General features: G+C 31.3%; 3 protein-coding genes across 7 annotated transcripts; 2 read left to right on the top strand and 1 right to left on the bottom strand.

Moving 5' to 3' along the window:
- The first annotated feature begins 7,887 nt into the window (after nucleotides 1-7,887).
- On the top strand, nucleotides 7,888-12,662 carry LOC130951917 (protein NRT1/ PTR FAMILY 4.6-like). 5 transcript variants are annotated; one of them, XM_057880765.1, is made up of 5 exons: nucleotides 7,888-8,047; nucleotides 8,159-8,261; nucleotides 8,352-8,566; nucleotides 10,778-11,224; nucleotides 11,580-12,662. In XM_057880765.1, the coding sequence occupies exons 1-5, from the start codon at nucleotides 8,045-8,047 to the stop codon at nucleotides 12,546-12,548; spliced, it is 1,737 nt and encodes a 578-aa protein (XP_057736748.1). In that variant the 5' UTR covers nucleotides 7,888-8,044; the 3' UTR covers nucleotides 12,549-12,662. The 5 variants fall into 5 exon arrangements, with proteins under 5 accessions (XP_057736748.1, XP_057736750.1, XP_057736684.1 ...); XM_057880767.1 differs by having other exon boundaries at nucleotides 8,352-8,569; nucleotides 10,815-11,224; XM_057880701.1 differs by having other exon boundaries at nucleotides 8,352-8,569.
- A 1,169-nt stretch (nucleotides 12,663-13,831) lies between these two features.
- LOC130960775 (hypersensitive-induced reaction 1 protein) lies at nucleotides 13,832-16,330 on the top strand. The gene is made up of 6 exons (XM_057886240.1): nucleotides 13,832-14,000; nucleotides 14,734-14,932; nucleotides 15,216-15,336; nucleotides 15,437-15,528; nucleotides 15,620-15,716; nucleotides 15,852-16,330. The coding sequence occupies exons 2-6, from the start codon at nucleotides 14,744-14,746 to the stop codon at nucleotides 16,217-16,219; spliced, it is 867 nt and encodes a 288-aa protein (XP_057742223.1). The 5' UTR covers nucleotides 13,832-14,000; nucleotides 14,734-14,743; the 3' UTR covers nucleotides 16,220-16,330.
- A 60-nt stretch (nucleotides 16,331-16,390) lies between these two features.
- Nucleotides 16,391-18,254, bottom strand: LOC130960787 (mitochondrial outer membrane protein porin of 36 kDa-like). The gene is made up of 5 exons (XM_057886250.1): nucleotides 18,092-18,254; nucleotides 17,898-17,984; nucleotides 17,743-17,804; nucleotides 17,421-17,647; nucleotides 16,391-17,088 (listed from the first exon to the last, which is right to left on the bottom strand). Exons 1-5 carry the CDS (start codon nucleotides 18,138-18,140, stop codon nucleotides 16,779-16,781), a joined length of 735 nt encoding a protein of 244 aa, XP_057742233.1. The 5' UTR covers nucleotides 18,141-18,254; the 3' UTR covers nucleotides 16,391-16,778.
- Between the last annotated feature and the right edge of the window lie 569 nt (nucleotides 18,255-18,823).

Genomic DNA, 18,823 nt, shown 5'->3' with positions numbered 1-18,823 from the left:
AACTTTTCCTATTCTTCCTCTTTCTAGAAACTCCACTTTCTCTCACTAAAGTTGGAAGTGTTTTGAAATGAATAATCTGCTGCACCCCTTCCACGTATTTATAGTAGAGCATAAACTGCTGGATCCCTTCCACGGTTTATGCTCATTACACATTCAAATAGAAACCGTAGAACTCCTACCACGGTTTTCATGCATTGGCGTTTCAACGTAAATCGTGGAATCCCAACCACGATTTACGTTCATTCAGAATCTATAGTACCTTTCCCACGGATTACATAGAATTAGAAAAAATTGCATTTTCGTCTCAAAACATCAAAAGTTATATTTTTTGGTAATATTGAAACTTAAATATTTTATTTTGGTGAATTGCCCTTTTTTTAAGATAGATGATAAAAATTTTGATGATATCTTGCTAAATAAGTATATATATATATATATATATATATATATATATATAAGTGAAGCGGTTTAATATTCAAAATATTCTTGAAATTTGATTTTTATTCAATTTAACTTTTTAATTTTTTAATTGATTCCATTTATACTTTAAAACTTTAAAATGTGATTTAAGTTAATCCTTTTGTCTATTTTTATCACTAAAAAAATAACATGGCACGCATCGAATTTTTTTTAAAGTGTCGTTTTTAATTGGGTTATTTTCTTCTCTTCTTATTTGATTAATTTATTACTCTCTCAATTTGTGAATTTAATTTATGTGCTGATATGCAGGGGCGAAAATTAGTATATATGAAAGGGGGCAATGGCCCCTCCCAAATAAATAAATTTTACTTATAAAGTCTTCTAATTTTATAATTTGGCCCCTCCCTAATTTTATTTTTTGTTCTCTATTTAGTTATATTTCACATGTTAGCCCCCTCATAAAAGAGGTTCGAGCTTCGCCCCCGCCGATATGATAACATTCTCCACAAGATTGAGACCTATAATAATGGTAGATAAAGGTAGAATCATACCTCATTTTCAGTATAATCTCTCTCACCTCCTCCAACTTATTTACAAAAAATTTCCAATTTTTGAGCATATCAAAGTAATAGTTATACAAAATATAATTTATTTGATTCGACTACTTAAACTTGTTGAATATGTTAAATCAAGCTTCAACAATAAAATTTCATTACTCTTTTATTGATCTTTAATATGAAAGTCCAAAAGTCTTTACTTGAATATTCTTTTTTTTGTTATATTCTAATCAAATTCATAAACCAATCAACAATAAAATTAACAAAAATAACATCAATAAATCAACTATTAAAAATTAATATAGAATATTAGAATAAGTGAAAACAAAAGTTTATCTGTTCATTGTTGTTGCAGTGAAAGAATCGAGCAATGTAGGTAGACGAACAATGCAGTGCAAGCAGCAATAACCACGGGCGACGAACAGCACAATAACCACGCACAATTCGAGTACTCATTGGTGGAGGGAGGCGCGGTGAGACGCGAACAGCTTAGGCGATTTTCGCAAACAAACGAGGCATTTGGTTGTATGCAGTGATGGCATACAACAACAACACGCTGCAGGAACTAAGAAGGATAGCTCGAGGCCTCGAGCACTCACTGACAGAGGTGCAGCGAGGCCGAGACGCTAGTAGTCGAGCACAGATGGAGAAGAGTGGCGACACCCGAACTCACGACGCTGAGGATTTAGCGAGAAACACGACGATAGTGGCGAGTGTGCATTGGCAGTGAATGGAGTTGGGCCAAGTCGCTGAGGTGAGCTTTGATGGCGTGGTGGTGTCTAGGAGTGAGCAATGAGCTCTCAGCTGTTTGTGAGAGACTGAGAATGAGAGAAATTAGAGTATGGGGTGTGTGCTTTAGAATTAATGATGAGAGACTAAATCAGGTGCCAACTAAACCTGCTACATCATTTATTCAGTGACGAAAATGAACCAAAAAGCCAACTTGAGTCATTGGTACACGAAATTGTGATACACAACTTCGTGCAGCTGACCAGCAAGTGCACTGGGTCGTCCACGTAATATCTTACGTGAGTAAGGGTCGATCCCACAGAGATTGTCGGCTTGAAGCAAGCTATGGTTACCTTGTAAATCTCAGTCAGGCAGATTAAATTGGTTATGAGGTTTTGATAATTAAAATGTGATTAAAACATAAAATAAGATAGAAATACTTATGTAATTCATTGGTGGAAATTTCAGATAAGCGTATGGAGATGCTTTGTCACTTCTGAACCTCTGCTTTTCTACTTCTTTCTTCCAACCATGCATTACCTCCTTCCATGGCAAGCTGTATGATCCTCTCAGATGAAAAAAAATCCATTTGCGCTGTCACTGCAGAGCTAATCATCTGTCGGTTTCCGCTAGCGTCGGAATATGACCATTGTCCTTTTGCGCACTGTCACTTACGCCCAACATTCGCAGGTTTGAAGCTCGTCACAATCATCCCTTCCCAGATCATACTCGGAATACCACAGACAAGGTTTATACTTTCCGGATCTTGGATCCTACTCGGAATACTACAGACAAGGTTTATACTTTCTGGATTCCAAGAATGCTGCCACTGGTTCTAGCCTATACTACGAAGATACTAATCTCACAGACTCGGTCCTCTGTATTAGATATCCAAGAGAGTATACTCCAGCTGGCGTCCAATGACTACGTTGAACATCATGTAGACCGCTTTTGTGTTTGTCAGGCACGCGGATCTTGGCTAAGCGAGTAACAAAGATTAGGTGATTGTCACGGGTCACCCCTTCATTCTGATTTAACTGAATTAAGAACAAGAGTATATCTTGGAGAAGAAGTAGGCGTGAATTGAAGGAAAAATAATAGTACTTGCATTAATTCATGAGGAACAACAGAGCTCCACACCTTAATCTATGGGGTGTAGAAATTCCACCGTTGAAAATACATAAGAACAAGGTCTAGACATGGCCGAATGGCCATGCCTCCCAAATAGCATGAAACAATCGAAAAAGGGTTCAAAGACATGATCCCAAGATCAAAGATGATCAACAGATCACAGATGATCAAAAAGATGAAAATACAATAGTAAAAGGTCCTATTTATAGAAAACTAGTAATCTAGGGTTTACAGAAATAAGTAAATGATACAGAAATCCACTTCCGGGGCCCACTTGGTGTGTGCTTGGGCTGATCATTGAAGCTTTCACGTGCACAGGCTTCTCTTGGAGTTAAATGCCAGCTTTGATGCCAGTTTGGGCGTTTTACGCCAGAATTTTTATGCTGACTTGGAACACCAGTTTGGGCCATCAAATCTTGGGTAAAGTATAAACTATTATACATTGCTGGAAAGCCCAAGATGTCTACTTTCCAACGCAATTAAGAGTGTGCCAATTGGGCTTTTTTAGCTCCAGAAAATCCACTTCGAGTGTGGAGAGGTCAGAATCCAACAGCATCTTCAATCCTTTTTTAGCCTCTAAATCAGATTTTCGCTCAGGTCCCTCAATTTCAGCCAAAAAATACATGAAATCACAGAAAAATACACAAACTCATAGCAAAGTCCCTCAATTTGCATAAAAACTAATAATTATATACTAAAAACTAACTAAATCATACTAAAAACTACCTAAAAACAATCCCAAAAAGCGTATAAATTATCCGCTCATTAGTCATGTCTTAAAATTTTAATATATACAAATTGAATCGATTGAAAATTAAAAGACCAAATTGAATCGATAATCAAATTTCAATAGTCAGTTTTGAATATTAACTATAAACGAAGCACTCTTTGTAGTATAAGTTGTGAAATGTATATATAAAAGTCTCTAACTATCTAATTAATATTAGGGTAAAGTATATTTTTTGTCTTTGAAGTTTGACAAAAAGTTTTAAAAATACCCCTAAGTTTTATTTTGTTTCAATTTTGTTCCAAAAATTTTCGATTTGCATCAAATATACCCTTGACGGCTAATTTTTCAAAAAATTTAACACCAATTCAACAATAATTTCATAAGAACAACCATCAACACAAGCAAATCAAGTATCATTCTCATGCATTATTGTTAGATTGATCTTAAATTTTTTAAAAATTTAGCTGCCGGGAATATATTTGATGCAAATCGAAAACTTATGGGACAAAATTAAAACAAAATAAAATTTAAGAGTATTTTTAAAATTTTTACTAAATTTCAGAAATAAAAAGTATATTTTACCCTTAATATTAATATCTTTAATAACATAAAGAGTTCGGCTATCATCAATTTTGGATGCCAAAAAGCTACATCCACATATTTTTTATATGATCATGGATAGAGGTTACTCACTAGTGTCCCAAAAAAGGATACTCTAAGCAGAAGGGAATACCATATATTGAATACGAAAATGCTGTTCAAGTGACCCCAGATAGATAGAGAACAATCCATAACTGACAGCCCTTCTCTTTAAGAAAATTGAAAATGAGACAAAATTCACATGACCTTCAATGGCCTCTTGACAAATACAATTCATAGTCGCCATCACTATTTACGTACCCAAATTCAAACAAACACTATTAATTAATTAATTTTCAAGGTTGTGTATTATTTTACATTTTATTATAAGGATGGTCCCCTCTTCCATTATTATTAAATTTCCTATTGGTCAAAAAGACTTAAATGTGAGGCTAATTAACAGCTTCTGATCTGAAGCAGACAAATCTATCATATCTCCAGCTTATCATAAAGCCACACAATGGACTAACCACTGTATAAGGGCATATATGGGTGTTGTGTGGCCATTTTTGAATAAAATGTCTTATTTAATTGGTTTAATTATCTTGTTCTTATAGTTTTACGAAATTTTCAATTAGGTCCTTATACTTTTTTTTTTAATTGAGTCTTTGCATCAATTTTTTTTAAATTAAGTTCCTACACTTTTTTTTCCTTTTATTTAGGTCCCTATACCAATTTTTTTTATTTTAGTTGGGTCCCTATAAAATTAAGCCAATTACTACTAAGAGAGACTTAATTGTAAAAAAAATTAGTGCAGGGACCCAATTAAAAAGAAAAAAAGTATAGGGATCTAATTAAAAATTTTACGAAACTATAAGAACCAACAGAATAATTAAACCTATTTAATTCATATATGTTATTTTAATTATTAAAAAAATAACTATACATATTAAAATATAATTATTCATATATTTTTTTATAAGTTTAAATTAAAAAATATTTTATAATATGATATCAAAATTTCTACAATTAAAAGGTCAGGTTTAGATTTTCATCCTTTGTGAATTTTAAGGTTGTATTTAAAAAGGATACTGAGATTAAAAGATAGAAATTAAAAGACTAGAATTAAATTAAGTCTTTGTATTATGTTTAGTGTAAAGTGTATAACATTGAATTATATCTTAATATCTTATTTAATTTAAGATAAATACTGAAATGAAATAATAATATTTACTAAAATACTCTTAGTTATTAAAAAATATTATTAAAATTTTAGTATCTGTCCTTAAAAATTTCAATTTTTTGTGTTTTCACTTTTTAAAAATACTAAATGAACTAAAATTTTGTTTCTTAACATTGACATTTTAATTAATTTTAATCTCTGGTTATTAAATATAATAGTGAGTTCTAATATCCAATCTCAATTACACATCCTAAAAAAAATTTAGCATAGTATAAGACAAATTAAAAAAATAAATTATGCAAAATATAAAAAAAAGGATTTACATTAAAAAATATATTAAAAATAAAATTATTTATATATGTATCTTTCTATCAATTTAATAAGCTTTTGAAGAGAGCCATTTCATAAAATCACAAGATTTCTTTATTTCTAACTTTACCCTCACAAACAAAATCATCATACAATTATGACCTCTTTTAATTTGTTGTCCACTTAGCTTGCAACTAGGGATTTATATGGGTCGGGTCATATCGGGTTTGACTTAACTTAGACTCGCCTCGAAATATAAATTGGATCTAATTTTTAGACTCTAATCCGATCCTAAATCTGATAAAACCTACGCATCTTCGAACCGAGTAAAAAAGGAATAAAAACCGAGTAAAAATTGGGTCTTTAACATGTAAAAATCACCTAATCTCCAACCATTATTTCACAATTCACATAGTAAAACTCACTTAAAAAAAATATAACAAGAACCAACCCTTCTCTAAAATTAAAGCATAACCATAATCAATACTAATATTGTCTAATAACACCAAATATTTAAATCAATACAAATAACACTATTATGCATTAGTCTAAAGTCTTATACATTTTAAACATAAAACATTAACTTATAATCTTATAATGACTAATAACACAAAATATTAAGGTTTACAAGATTTAAATTCCACATAAGAATAGCTATCATCCATCACTAATAACACAAAATATTAATTGTGTATGATGACTGCGCCACCGGGCCAAGTTCAGGTGACTCGAGCTCCCGGACCTGACCCGAAATAATGACCGGATTTATTTTTAAGACCCTTACCTGATTCTAAATCCGATAAAATTACACTAAATTAATTTTTAAAACATTCGAGGTCGGATCAGATCTTTGAATCGAACCAGACCATGTACACCCCTAGTTACAACCATTGAATTTGTGTATCTCACTTTGCGATGCTCTAATGTTGAATTATATTCCTTTGAAAATATTTTTGCTGCATGGTTTTGGTTCACGCAATTATGTAATGCCACCTTTTAACTCCCAACAACACATGCGCATATGCATATATAGCATAATAGCATATCATCCGTGAACACCTCATCATGTCTCAAATTTTCTAGCTAATTGAGTTTGATTTGCTATCATTTCGTTTAATTTTTGTTCTCCAATAGTAATAAAAAAATATAAATAAATAATAAAAATATTAAATAATATAAATAATAAATATATCGAAGGTTTAATTTAATAAATATAAAAATAATTATATTAATTATTTTTAATTATATAATTATTTTTTATTTAATTTACTCATACATATTAATAATGACTGAATATTTAATTTAATAGATGTGCATATATTTATTTTAATACTAAGACTTAGAAAATAATTTAAAAATAAAGTATTTTTTATTTTATTAAATCAATTTTAGAACTAATTATTTATATTATTTACAAAATTATTATTTATCTAACAAAACTCTAATAGTAATCATAATCATATCTTATCGATAAGCAACCGAAATTAACAGGTATATACATAGTTAAATAGACATATATGGAATATATATATATTTTAATTTTTTATAATATTTTTTAATATGATAGGTTAAAAATAAATTTTGTACAAATTTAAGTTTTATTTAAAAATTTATTATTAATTAATAAATTATTACATATATAAAATTAAATAAAATTTAAATCTTTAATAAATATATAAATGAGTAAATTAACTATTTAACCAATTCATATACAGAATATAATTATTATTTTACTAATGACATAATATAAAAGGAGAATACTCGCACACAAATATAGAGAGCGAACGCCAAACAAAATATTCCATCATATTTTTTTATAAAAAAGTGTTAAAAATCATCAGAATTTATTATTTTGATAATCATTTAGCTATTAATTCAATTTTTTATAATTTTTTAATTATTCAATAACATATTTTATTTCATATTTTTAAATATTAATAATTAATTAATAAAAAAAATAAATTCTAATAACTCTTTAATATATTTTTTTTCATGCATGTCTCTCTAGCTATGTCTATACTTTTTCTCTCTAGATCAGACCAATATGAAAACCAAGATTAGAGTAGAGGTTGAGACACAGTAGAAAAGTGTCAAGGTCACCAACAAACACACAACGTAAGGGTGAAAAGATCAGAAAGGTCGCTTTCATTAAGTCTAGAATCTAGATCTTTCCATGGATCTTTCTGTAATAAATTCCATTTGCCACAGCTATAAATGCAAGATCTGTTCACCACACTTCCAAGATATAACAGAAATAAATTAAAGCACATTCTTGAAGAATATATATCAAGAACTAGTACTAGAAGTAGCAGTATTATAATTGTGCATGCCACCACTTTATATCTTTTTTCCTTATTATTAGCTTCATAAACATTAATTAAGATAAACTCACCGGATATATTAGCCATGGTAACACACTTCAAAACCTTCGCTGATCGATCCTTTACTCTTATATCTTAGTTCTTATTATAATAATAATTAACACCATATATATATATATATATATTGTAAACTGTTTAGGATGAAGCACAGGTGCAGGTATGGGAAGGGTACATAGATTGGAGGAACAGACCTGCCATAAGAGGAGTTCATGGTGGAATGCTTGCAGCTTCCTTCGTTTTAGGTTAGTTACTTTTGCTGACGTCATAATATATATCGTCTTTCTAACAAAATTATTAGATACTTTATACATGAGAAATTAATTAAATTACAGCGGTGGAGGTATTGGAGAACCTAGCATATATTGCAAATGCAAGCAATCTTGTTATGTACGTGTCCAAATTCATGCACTTTTCGCCATCCAGCTCTGCCAACATTGTCACAAACTTCATGGGAACAGCTTTTCTTCTTGCTATTCTTGGTGGATTCCTTGCAGATGCTTTCTTCACCACTTATTCCATATATCTCATAAGTGCTGCTATAGAATTCGTGGTAATATAATAGTTAACCTTCTTCTCTTATTCCCTCAACTATTAGTAGTGTTTAATTATGTTGGCAGTAATATTGTTGATTTTGTAGGAAAATGCTTCAAGATTATTTCCGTTATTACTAGGTGCTTGAATATCATATGCATACATAATCATTGGCAAAGTAAAAGCAGGGTTAAATAAGTTTCTGTCATACCATAATAACTCATCTAAGACTATTTGTTATTGGTCAATCAGCTTAAGCCATAAAACATATATAGTTATAATACGAATAGAATTTTATTTCTATATATAATAATGTTTTTAGAAACTAAATGATGAATCTAATATATATAATTAGTGATACTTATTTTATTAAAAAAATACTAGGTAACCAATTTTTTATTTATTTTATATTTAAGACATTATTAGCTATTTCTTTTTAGTAAAAATATTAGCTCTTAATATTTTTCAAATACTATTAATTATATATAGAATGAAAAATTACTCTATTAATTTCAAATACTAATGGATTCTCTATGTTTTTCACTAAAAATTATTGATTCTCTAATATTTTCCAAAATTAATATCAAAATATTTATCAATTTTGCACATAAAAATGGGGACACTAGCTGGGTTATGTCAAGCTTGAGCATAATGTAACCAAGTGTGGGGCTTGGAACTTTCATATGTGTTTATATTGTGGTATGTGTATCAGTGTATATTTATCATGATTCTTTTGTCTTTAATCAATTTTGTTCTTCAATTTTACTTATTTCTTGGTTCACATTTGTATACATATTATATGCCAGACTCAAAATATCTTACAGATCAAGAATTAATTTATTGTAAATTTGAGTTTTTTTTAAATTTATCACTAGTTAATGAATTATTATATAAACTCGACAAAATTTAAACTCCCAAATAATACAACAGAGGTAAGTATTTAAAAAAAAAAGAAAAAAACCCATATATATCATTTATTTCTCTCCCTTTCTCTTTTTCTATATCTTTTCACATTCTCACTGTGTATGCGAGCAACTAACTTATCTTAATAGCGAGTTAGCTAGGTTGAGTACTTTTGAAGCAGGGCAACATACATCAAGGTGGGGCTAGGCACCTTACTATGTGGAACCTATCAAAATGGGGACTACATATGGTTATCACGTGCTTTAATATATTTAATTGGTTGAATCATTAATCTAGAATTGACCTTCTAGATATTTCATAGCTGATTCTTCATATATTCCTTTTTAATTGGTTAATTTCGTTTATTTGGAAACTTATTGATCTTATTTTTAGAATATTTTATCTGCTCTATATAAATATTAGAATATTTTAAGTCACTATTTGATATTTATTATACTACTATTATTATTTACCTTCTTTATTTATTTTCTTTTTCATTCTTAGTATAATGAACTTCAAAATAAATACTAATACTAATCTATCTAAAAGCATGATCTATTGTGTGGTAATTAAACACCAAGCATGTGTATGTATTTATTTTATTAGTTTAATTATTTTATTGATCTTTATAATTTTATTAAATTTATAATATAATTTTTATATATTTTTTGATTGAATTTTTATATTATTTTTAATTTTATAATTAGATTATTATTAGTATAAAAGATATTAAAATTAATATAATATTTTTTATAAATTAAAAGTATTCACAATTAAAAATTTAGCTAATTATATCTTTAAATATATATTTTTTGAAAGTAATATTCCACTAATTTTAACATTTTTGACTCAAAAATGATATAATTACAAAATTAAAAATAATGTAAAAATCTCATTAAAAGAAAAAAAATATAAAGATCAAATTATAGTCATTAAAAATATTAGTATTGATTCAAGCAAAAATTAAAAAATATTAGTCATCTAATATTCTCGTTATCTTTGCTCTTTTATATTTATGTATTAAACTTTTATTTTTCAATTACAAGATAGAGAATGAGATTTAATTAATTTTGGTTTCACACTATATTCAATGATAAAAAAATAGTCAACTCGATATAAGATAATGTAGAACAAAATTCCAATTGAATCAATTTTTAAATTATGTTAGCCTCTTCATTATAATTAGCAAAACCCTAAACTTAACCCAGAACCATGGAATAATCAAATCAAGATCGATCACATACATAATTTTCATGTGAGTTCATCAATCTTGATTTAAACATGAATAGTTATACATGATTAATGAATGCATGCATGGAAACAGGGTCTACTAATTCTAACAATACAAGCTCATATACCAGCACTGAAACCACCAAGCTGCATCATGGGAACCACCAACAGTGGTGCATGCGAGAAAGTTGACGGTGGTGGAGATGCAGCTATGCTATTTGCAGGGCTGTATCTGGTGGCGCTCGGCGTCGGCGGCATCAAAGGATCGCTTCCTCCGCACGGTGCAGAGCAGTTTGACGAGAGCACAGCAGAGGGAAGGAAGCAGAGGTCTTCATTCTTTAATTACTATGTGTTTAGCCTCTCATGTGGTGCTTTGATTGCAGTCACTGTTGTGGTTTGGATTGAAGACAACAAGGGTTGGCAATGGGGTTTGGGTGTCTCAACTGCATCAATATTGATCTCTATTCCACTTTTTCTTCTTGGTTCTCACAAGTACAGGAACAAGCTTCCTGTTGGAAGCCCCATTACAACCATGCTCAAGGTTTATATACTCTAACCATTTATATATATTTCCAATAATATTAATTTACTTCTTACAATTATATCACTATAATAGTCTTTGAAAAAATTTAAGTGTATCGTTATTGAGATGACATTGACCGAATATTACATTTCATGTCATATCATTAAACTGCAACCATTGCACAATAAATTAATCACTAAATTGTTTTTTAGTACATATTTTGTGCGAATTGTTAATTTCACGACTAATTTTTAGCTGGTAGGATGGTTGATAATAATTAAATAATAATTGATCCAGAAAAAACTAAAACAACCTACCATATATATATATATATATAAAGTTCAGTGAATAAACTAAAATGAAACACAATCAGGTAATTGCAGCAGCAATTTGCGACAAGTGGTGCAAAGCAGGGAAGAACTCAAGCAATGCTATAATGAACATGAGCCCATCTGAAATACTTGAAACAGAGGAAACCAACAACAATGTCAAAGAAGATCATCAATATCATCATCAAAGCCCGTTATCAGAGAGCCTCAAATTCCTGAACAGAGCAGTGACATCACAACCATGCCACCCAATGCTCCAATGCACAGTGAAGGAAGTTGAAGAAGTCAAAGTAGTCCTAAGAATCCTCCCCATTTTCATGTCAACCATAATGCTAAACTGTTGCCTAGCTCAACTTTCCACCTTCTCAATCCAACAATCATCCACCATGGACACAAATCTTGGTTCCTTCAAGGTCCCACCAGCTTCTCTCCCTGTATTCCCAGTTCTCTTCATCATGGTTCTTGCCCCCATGTACGACCACGCCATCCTCCCATTCGCAAGAAAAATAACCAGAACCGAAACCGGAATCACGCATTTACAAAGAATTGGAACAGGGTTGGTTCTTTCCATTGTGGCCATGGCAGTTGCCGCGTTAGTCGAAACAAAGAGAAAGAAAACGGCGTTGATTCATGGTCTAACGGATTCAACGGAGCCTCTTCCCATAACGTTCTTGTGGGTGGCGTTACAGTACTTGTTTCTTGGCTCTGCTGATCTTTTCACTCTTGCTGGGATGATGGAGTTCTTCTTCACTGAAGCGCCATGGAGCATGAGGTCTCTTGCAACCGCGCTTTCTTGGGCTTCTCTTGCCATGGGTTATTACTCCAGCACTGTTCTTGTTTCGCTCATTAACAAGGTCACAAGTGTGGTTGGACACACGCCATGGTTGTTGGGTTCCAACTTGAATCACTATCATCTTGAGAGGTTTTACTGGTTTCTCTGTGTTCTTAGTGGAATCAACTTTCTTCACTATCTATTCTGGGCTTCTTCCTACAAATACACAACACAAATATGATAATCATACCACCACCTAGATCAGTGCTTTGATTTCTTGCAGCTTCTTCAACTTTATCATATCAACTTTAAACACGGTTATTTACAATAATAATGAGTTTCATGATTAGCTTTATTTACGATGCATTTGCTATTCATGGATTCATCAATTTTTATGTCAACGTGTCTAGAAAGTAATATGATAAATTTAACTTGTTTAAAGAAATTTTTCGAGACTAGTTATTTATGTATTAGGTGTGAATCCTTACTAGCTTCCATGGAATGTTGAATAATAAGGGCAAGAGATTTGAGAGTTGAGGTGTTTGCATGGAACAATATAATTGATGGTTTGGTATTATACCTTGCTCAGTTGCTTGTAAGTTGTAACTAATATTATTATACGTTATCTTAGCTTGTGGCTATTTGAGAAATATTATCCAATCCAACTTCAAATTCACTAGCTACTGTTGGAATTTGGAAATAGAATTCTAAATTTCTAACACTAAAAGTTCAAATTTTATAAATTAATTTTAACTTTTTTTAAAAGAAAAATTAACTTACAATATTTTTAGCTTTCATTAACTTATAATGCTAATATCAGTGTGTGGTTTGATTATTCTGTTCAGAGAGGATTCACAATGATTTTATTGAAGTTGACCAGTTCACTTGTTTCAATGATCAAAATATTAAACCGAGCCACTAGTTTTTCGGTTAAACAATCTGGTCCAATCCGAATTTAATAATTATGGTTCCGCCAAAGACAATAAACGTAATCCTCAACCATATTTGGCAAAGTAAACTAGTTTATCCAATACAAAACTATATATATTTTTTTCTTTTAGAGTGAGAGATTAAAGATCACGGATTTTTTTTTGTTTAAAAAAACCCTAGTAAATAACTCATAGCTACCTTGCATTGTAGCTCAATTTCACTATGCGTTACACTGTTTGTTTGCAGTGAAAAGATGCTTTATCGAATCTTAACAATTTAATTATGCTTTGCCACCTTTGTCATTTAGCTTCAATTGCCTCTAATAATCAGAACATAGGTTCAATTATTCGGCAGATTATTTAAACAATCACAACTGTCATATACCTCTATCCCTTTGAAGTTTTCATCTCCAAGTGCCTATACTTTTCTAGGTTGTGACAACATGATAGCTAACTTAGCTGGATTTGTTTGTCATTTTAGTTAGCTATAAAATTTTATTCATAGACAGTGTTACTAATTTGTTTTTTATATGTATTCCAATAGAATAATATATGGTTAGAAAACAAATTTTGCCATAGTTAATGAACATGAATATCAAGAACAGGATTAGGATGTAATGTAATTGTCGATTCGCTTGTAATTTAAGTTAACTGTACATGAAATTCTCTCTTTCCCTAATCCCAATTAAGTAGTTATCAAAGAGAAAGAGCCTTCTCAGTTCTTTCATCAAATCAGCTTTTCAAAGCCTATCTATAATTTTGAGGTATTGTTTTGATGAATCTTGAGTCATTAATTATGTTTGTCTGTTAAATTCTTATGTACAGCTTTGGATCAACATAATCTCACTAGTGCAGATAACTTAGAGTTAAGATGCAATGATTATATGAGATTGCTAATGGTTTCATAACTTGTTAATATTTGGGAATCCTTGTCGGAAGGTGAATTTTGATTTGCCATTTTGTTTTCTTTCCTGCATAACAGTTCATTTTATTTATTGTTTTGTTCAAACTTTTTCTTTATTTCTTTCAACTAATTCCTATCTGATTTTGGTGATCTTTGGATTAAACTCAAAGTTTATTCATGTTGCCTTCTGTTTTGTTGAATGGTGCACTCAATTATTCCTTGATAAATGTACCTCACTTCTAGTGCATGAATGCACCAATTGAAACAAAAGGGGTTTTTGTAGGGATTTTATTTTGTTACCATGATGAACATTGATTTGGTTGGGATTTTGTAGGCAAAATGACTCTAACACGGTTTGCTTGATTTTTGCGGCTTTTTTTCCTCTTTTTAATTGTTATGCTATTTTTTACATTTTTGACCCAAAAATTGAACTCTTAACTCTTTGGACATAGAATTTTTTAATACTATTTCATAAAACCATTCATTCCAAAAGCATAAGCTCATAAGATGAAGCAATATAAATAGTTATTTTTAAGCTGATAGGAGAAGGGAACATGATCCTAGAGAATGATAGGATTTTTGAATTGTTACAGTTAAGAGCAAATGGGGAATCTTTTCTGTTGTGTGGTAGTTGAACAATCAACGGTGGTTATAAAAGAAAGATTTGGAAAGTTTGAAGAAGTTCTCGAGCCAGGGTGCCATTGCATACCATGGGTCACCGGAGACCGGCTTGCCGGTCATCTCTCTCTCCGCCTGCAGCAGTTGGATGTTCGCTGTGAGACTAAGACAAAGGTTTTGCTCGTTTCATACTTTGGTTGTAACTAAATTATATTGCAAAATTAAAAAGGTCATACTTTTACCATTTTTACAATATTTTTTATTAACCACAATATTTTGTAGTTAACAAAAGTGTTTTTTTTTAATTTTCTTAACAAAAAGAAATCAATTTAAGAGATTTTCAGTCTACTTTTTTTGAATAATATAATTCTATGCATAATAACATGTTGTTCTGTATAATTTTCTATTGAATTACACTTGATTGGTTTTGGCCGTTTTTTTCGTTTTGGGCTTACAGGATAATGTATTTGTCAATGTTGTTGCTTCTATTCAATATCGAGCCCTGGCAGACAAAGCCAGTGATGCTTTTTACAAACTTAGCAATACCAAGAGCCAAATTCAAGCCTATGTTTTTGATGGTATAAATCATAACACTACTATACACTAGGAAGCACATTGTGGTTAAGAAGATAAACTATCATCTATTGTGATATTGTGACATTGCTATTTTGATTGCAGTGATTAGGGCGAGTGTTCCAAAACTCAACTTAGATGATACTTTTGAGCAGAAAAATGATATTGCCAGAGCTGTGGAACAAGGACTTGAGAAGGTTTCATGATTTTATTAAATTAGTATTTTACTGATATTGTAAAGTATGGACTGATGCGAATATGAATCTGATGATTTCATGGCTATAACAGGCTATGTCAGCATATGGATATGAAATTGTTCAAACATTGATTGTTGACATAGAGCCAGATGAGCATGTGAAGAGAGCAATGAATGAAATCAATGCTGGTATACCTTTTTGTTTTTCAATTCTTATTTTATTTTATATAAGATAGTGAGTTTTCTTACAGCATGTTTTTTTTGTCATATAAAGTTTCTCTCTATGCCTAATACTATATGCTTGTTTATTCTGTCTTTGATCAGCTGCAAGATTGAGGGTGGCCGCGACTGAGAAAGCTGAGGCAGAGAAGATCTTGCAAATTAAGCGAGCCGAGGGCGAGGCAGAGTCTAAATACCTCTCCGGGCTGGGTATTGCTCGCCAACGCCAAGCCATTGTGGATGGTTTGAGAGACAGTGTTCTTGGATTCTCAGTTAATGTACCGGGGACAACTGCGAAAGATGTCATGGATATGGTCCTTGTCACGCAATATTTTGATACTATGAAAGAAATTGGTGCTGCCTCCAAGTCCTCTGCTGTGTTCATTCCACACGGACCTGGCGCGGTTCGTGATGTAGCTACGCAGATTCGCGATGGACTTCTTCAGGCTTCTCATCATCAGACACATGAGTAGTTTGCATGGGAATATGGTGATGCAATATATATATACCTATGATTTTCTTTTATGTGTAGTGTGCAATGTGATATAGTTTGATACTCAGTAACAAGGTTCTGATTGGTGTTCAACCAGAATGTAAATAAATATATATAAAATGATAATATAAGGAATGATGCACCATCTAGTATCCATAAAATTAGCCTAATTGTTGAATTTAGTAGTATGCTACTTCACAATCAATTTTTTTTTTTTTTGCACAAATGAAAAATGCTTCTAGTGGTCAATGCCTCTAATTAAATTACAGCTTTATGTAGCAAGTTATGTTACAGTATTTTTTATTGCAACATGCATCTGAGTGTTCAATCTTTCATGAAGAAATATGAACCTGCCTCCCCCCTTTACAAGTAGTAGAATGATCAATTATCCAAAACCAAATAATAGAGAACAAACATGGAAGCTACTACAATTCTACCAATTTATCTAATTTTGACATATGAGAAAAGAAATTGAACTCATCTTCCTTAACAAGGAAAAACCTCTCAATTGAATCCGAACTCATGTCCCTGGAAAATTATTAAGGTGTTAGAGCCAGAGAGACTCCAATTTTAGGAGCCTTATCATTTATGGATGTAAAATCCATTTCCCCAGCCATAGTTACAAAAAATCTCTGCAAGAAACCTTGTTGAATGAGCGCGCCAACCTTGCCAGTACTATCCAGCCGAGCCTTCACTAATGTGTCCGGTAAGAAAGCATGTTGAGCACCAATGGTCACACCAGTCTCGCTTTCCGAAAAGCTATGCCTCAGCTCTGCTGCAATAGCTGTCTTGGTCAGAGGATTCACTTCATGATAACATGAGGCTTTTACATTGTCAAATTTGTCATTTCTGCATAACACAAATCTTCAGTTTGGCACAATAATTTGACACAATCTTCATTAGGCTTGTGAAGAAAGAAATAGAAGAATACTGAGGAGTAACGCTAGATAACCAACTTTTTTCAGCTATTATCAGCCAACTTTTTTATAAATTATTTTACTTATCTTAAATTCTAGACCCTGAATCATAAACTTTTAACCTTGAATCCTGAATTATAAACCTAAACAGTAAAGTTGGCTAATATTAACTAACCAAAAGTTGGTATACTATGATTTCTCTTTAGTAAAATCGCAACTGCAACCACAATTTAAAAGCATAGTCTGAATTGTAGGATAGCTTACAAGGTTAAGGAAGCAATAAGGAAGGCAGTGTTGAAGTTTAAGCCTGCATTAAATTTGTTGATTGTTCTTGATGCTATGTCGAAAGCGACATTGGCTCCAAGGGAGACAGTGCTTGTTCCTACAAGGCCTGAGATATTTACAGCAGGGTCATATCCTCCATTTGAGTTTCCTACTAATCCAATACATCCAGTAACTCCACTGAAGTTGTTCAAATATTGTAGTTCCACCTAAGAATCCATATGGTAAGATGCAATAAAATCAAAGAAATAATGATGATACTGATTAGTACATGGACAAGTCAAAGGTAGTTTTTTCTTTTTACCTTTCCAGAATCAGGTATGGTACAGTTGAAAAGGCTCCTGAATCCAGGTACAATTTCTTCTACTGCATCAGATAAAATGATATGAATTGGTTTCCTCAGTGCAACTTAATTAGATCCTAATAAATGAACAAATATTGATTAATTATTTACATTACCTTGACAAGAGAGGTCTACATTCCAGTCCATGAACTGGTAGTGAAAGTGAATTGGTGATTGATGAGCATAGTCCTTTTGAAGAACACCTACCACAAAAGTAAACAAAATATGAGTCACATTACTGCACCATATCAGGATTCATAAGATATTTCTTTTAGAAAAAAATATATATATATATACGATTTGACAAAACCTCTGGCCTTCTTCCCAATATCAAAATATATCCCGGGACACTTGCTCATTTTGCTAAAATTCTTTTGTTTTTATTTTTTTTTTTTCCTTTTTCTCTTTTTCTTTTCTTCGGTTTGAGTGAGTGAGAGAGTGTTTCTTCACCTCTATGATTTATTGACCCAAGTATTTATTAGGATCAAATATTGTGGCAAAGGGAAGTTTCCTCTTGTACAAAAAAAATAGACCCACCTGTGTTTAAATTCCTGTATAAAACGAAATTTCCATGAACCAATAGTGACTAATATTTCGTACAAAAAAAGACAATAACAAAATAGAGAGAGTAAGACTTAACCTTAGGTTATAGACAAACACTGATACTTCTGAACTCTGCCTCTTGTACATTTTCTATTGTCCTTAAATAGGGTTGTTATTTATGTTTCATACAACAAAAGAAATGGAAATTTTAACGGCTAACCATTATATTATTCAATGATTATTACTTTAAGGTTAAGCTGACTATATGGTTATTAATATTTTTAGATATAATATTATATTATTTGGAAACAATTTGTCGTTGTTTAACTACTACTATGCTAAAATATTACTAAAATAATTAATTAGTTCTAATGAGCTTTATGATTGTTATGAATGGGACAAATCCTTAGGCATTACTCTGATTTTCTCTACCGTTGCGCTTGTTCTTAATCAGGGTACACAATAGCTCTCGTGTTAATGATTGAGTAACCTCGAAGTC

This window comes from Arachis stenosperma, chromosome 1, assembly GCF_014773155.1.
Source record: "Arachis stenosperma cultivar V10309 chromosome 1, arast.V10309.gnm1.PFL2, whole genome shotgun sequence".
Taxonomy (NCBI): Eukaryota; Viridiplantae; Streptophyta; class Magnoliopsida; order Fabales; family Fabaceae; genus Arachis; species Arachis stenosperma.
The sequence above is the reverse complement of the archived record's forward strand: the minus strand, read 5'-3'. Positions and strand labels throughout refer to the sequence as shown.

Bases quoted from the DNA above. Each gene is read 5' to 3' on its own strand.
- LOC130951917 (XM_057880701.1), top strand. The intron at 8,262-8,351 runs GTTAGTTACTTT...ATTAAATTACAG, and splicing joins TGCAGCTTCCTTCGTTTTAG to CGGTGGAGGTATTGGAGAAC. The intron at 8,570-10,777 runs GTAATATAATAG...GCATGGAAACAG, and splicing joins GTGCTGCTATAGAATTCGTG to GGTCTACTAATTCTAACAAT.
- LOC130960775 (XM_057886240.1), top strand. From the start codon at position 14,744: ATGGGGAATCTTTTCTGTTGTGTGGTAGTTGAACAATCAACGGTGGTT. The intron at 15,337-15,436 runs GTATAAATCATA...TTTTGATTGCAG, and splicing joins TCAAGCCTATGTTTTTGATG to TGATTAGGGCGAGTGTTCCA. The intron at 15,529-15,619 runs GTTTCATGATTT...TGGCTATAACAG, and splicing joins TGGAACAAGGACTTGAGAAG to GCTATGTCAGCATATGGATA.
- LOC130960787 (XM_057886250.1), bottom strand. From the start codon at position 18,140: ATGAGCAAGTGTCCCGGGATATATTTTGATATTGGGAAGAAGGCCAGA. The intron at 17,985-18,091 runs GTTTTGTCAAAT...CTTTTGTGGTAG, and splicing joins TATTGGGAAGAAGGCCAGAG to GTGTTCTTCAAAAGGACTAT. The intron at 17,089-17,420 runs GTAAGCTATCCT...TGTGTTATGCAG, and splicing joins CTTATTGCTTCCTTAACCTT to AAATGACAAATTTGACAATG.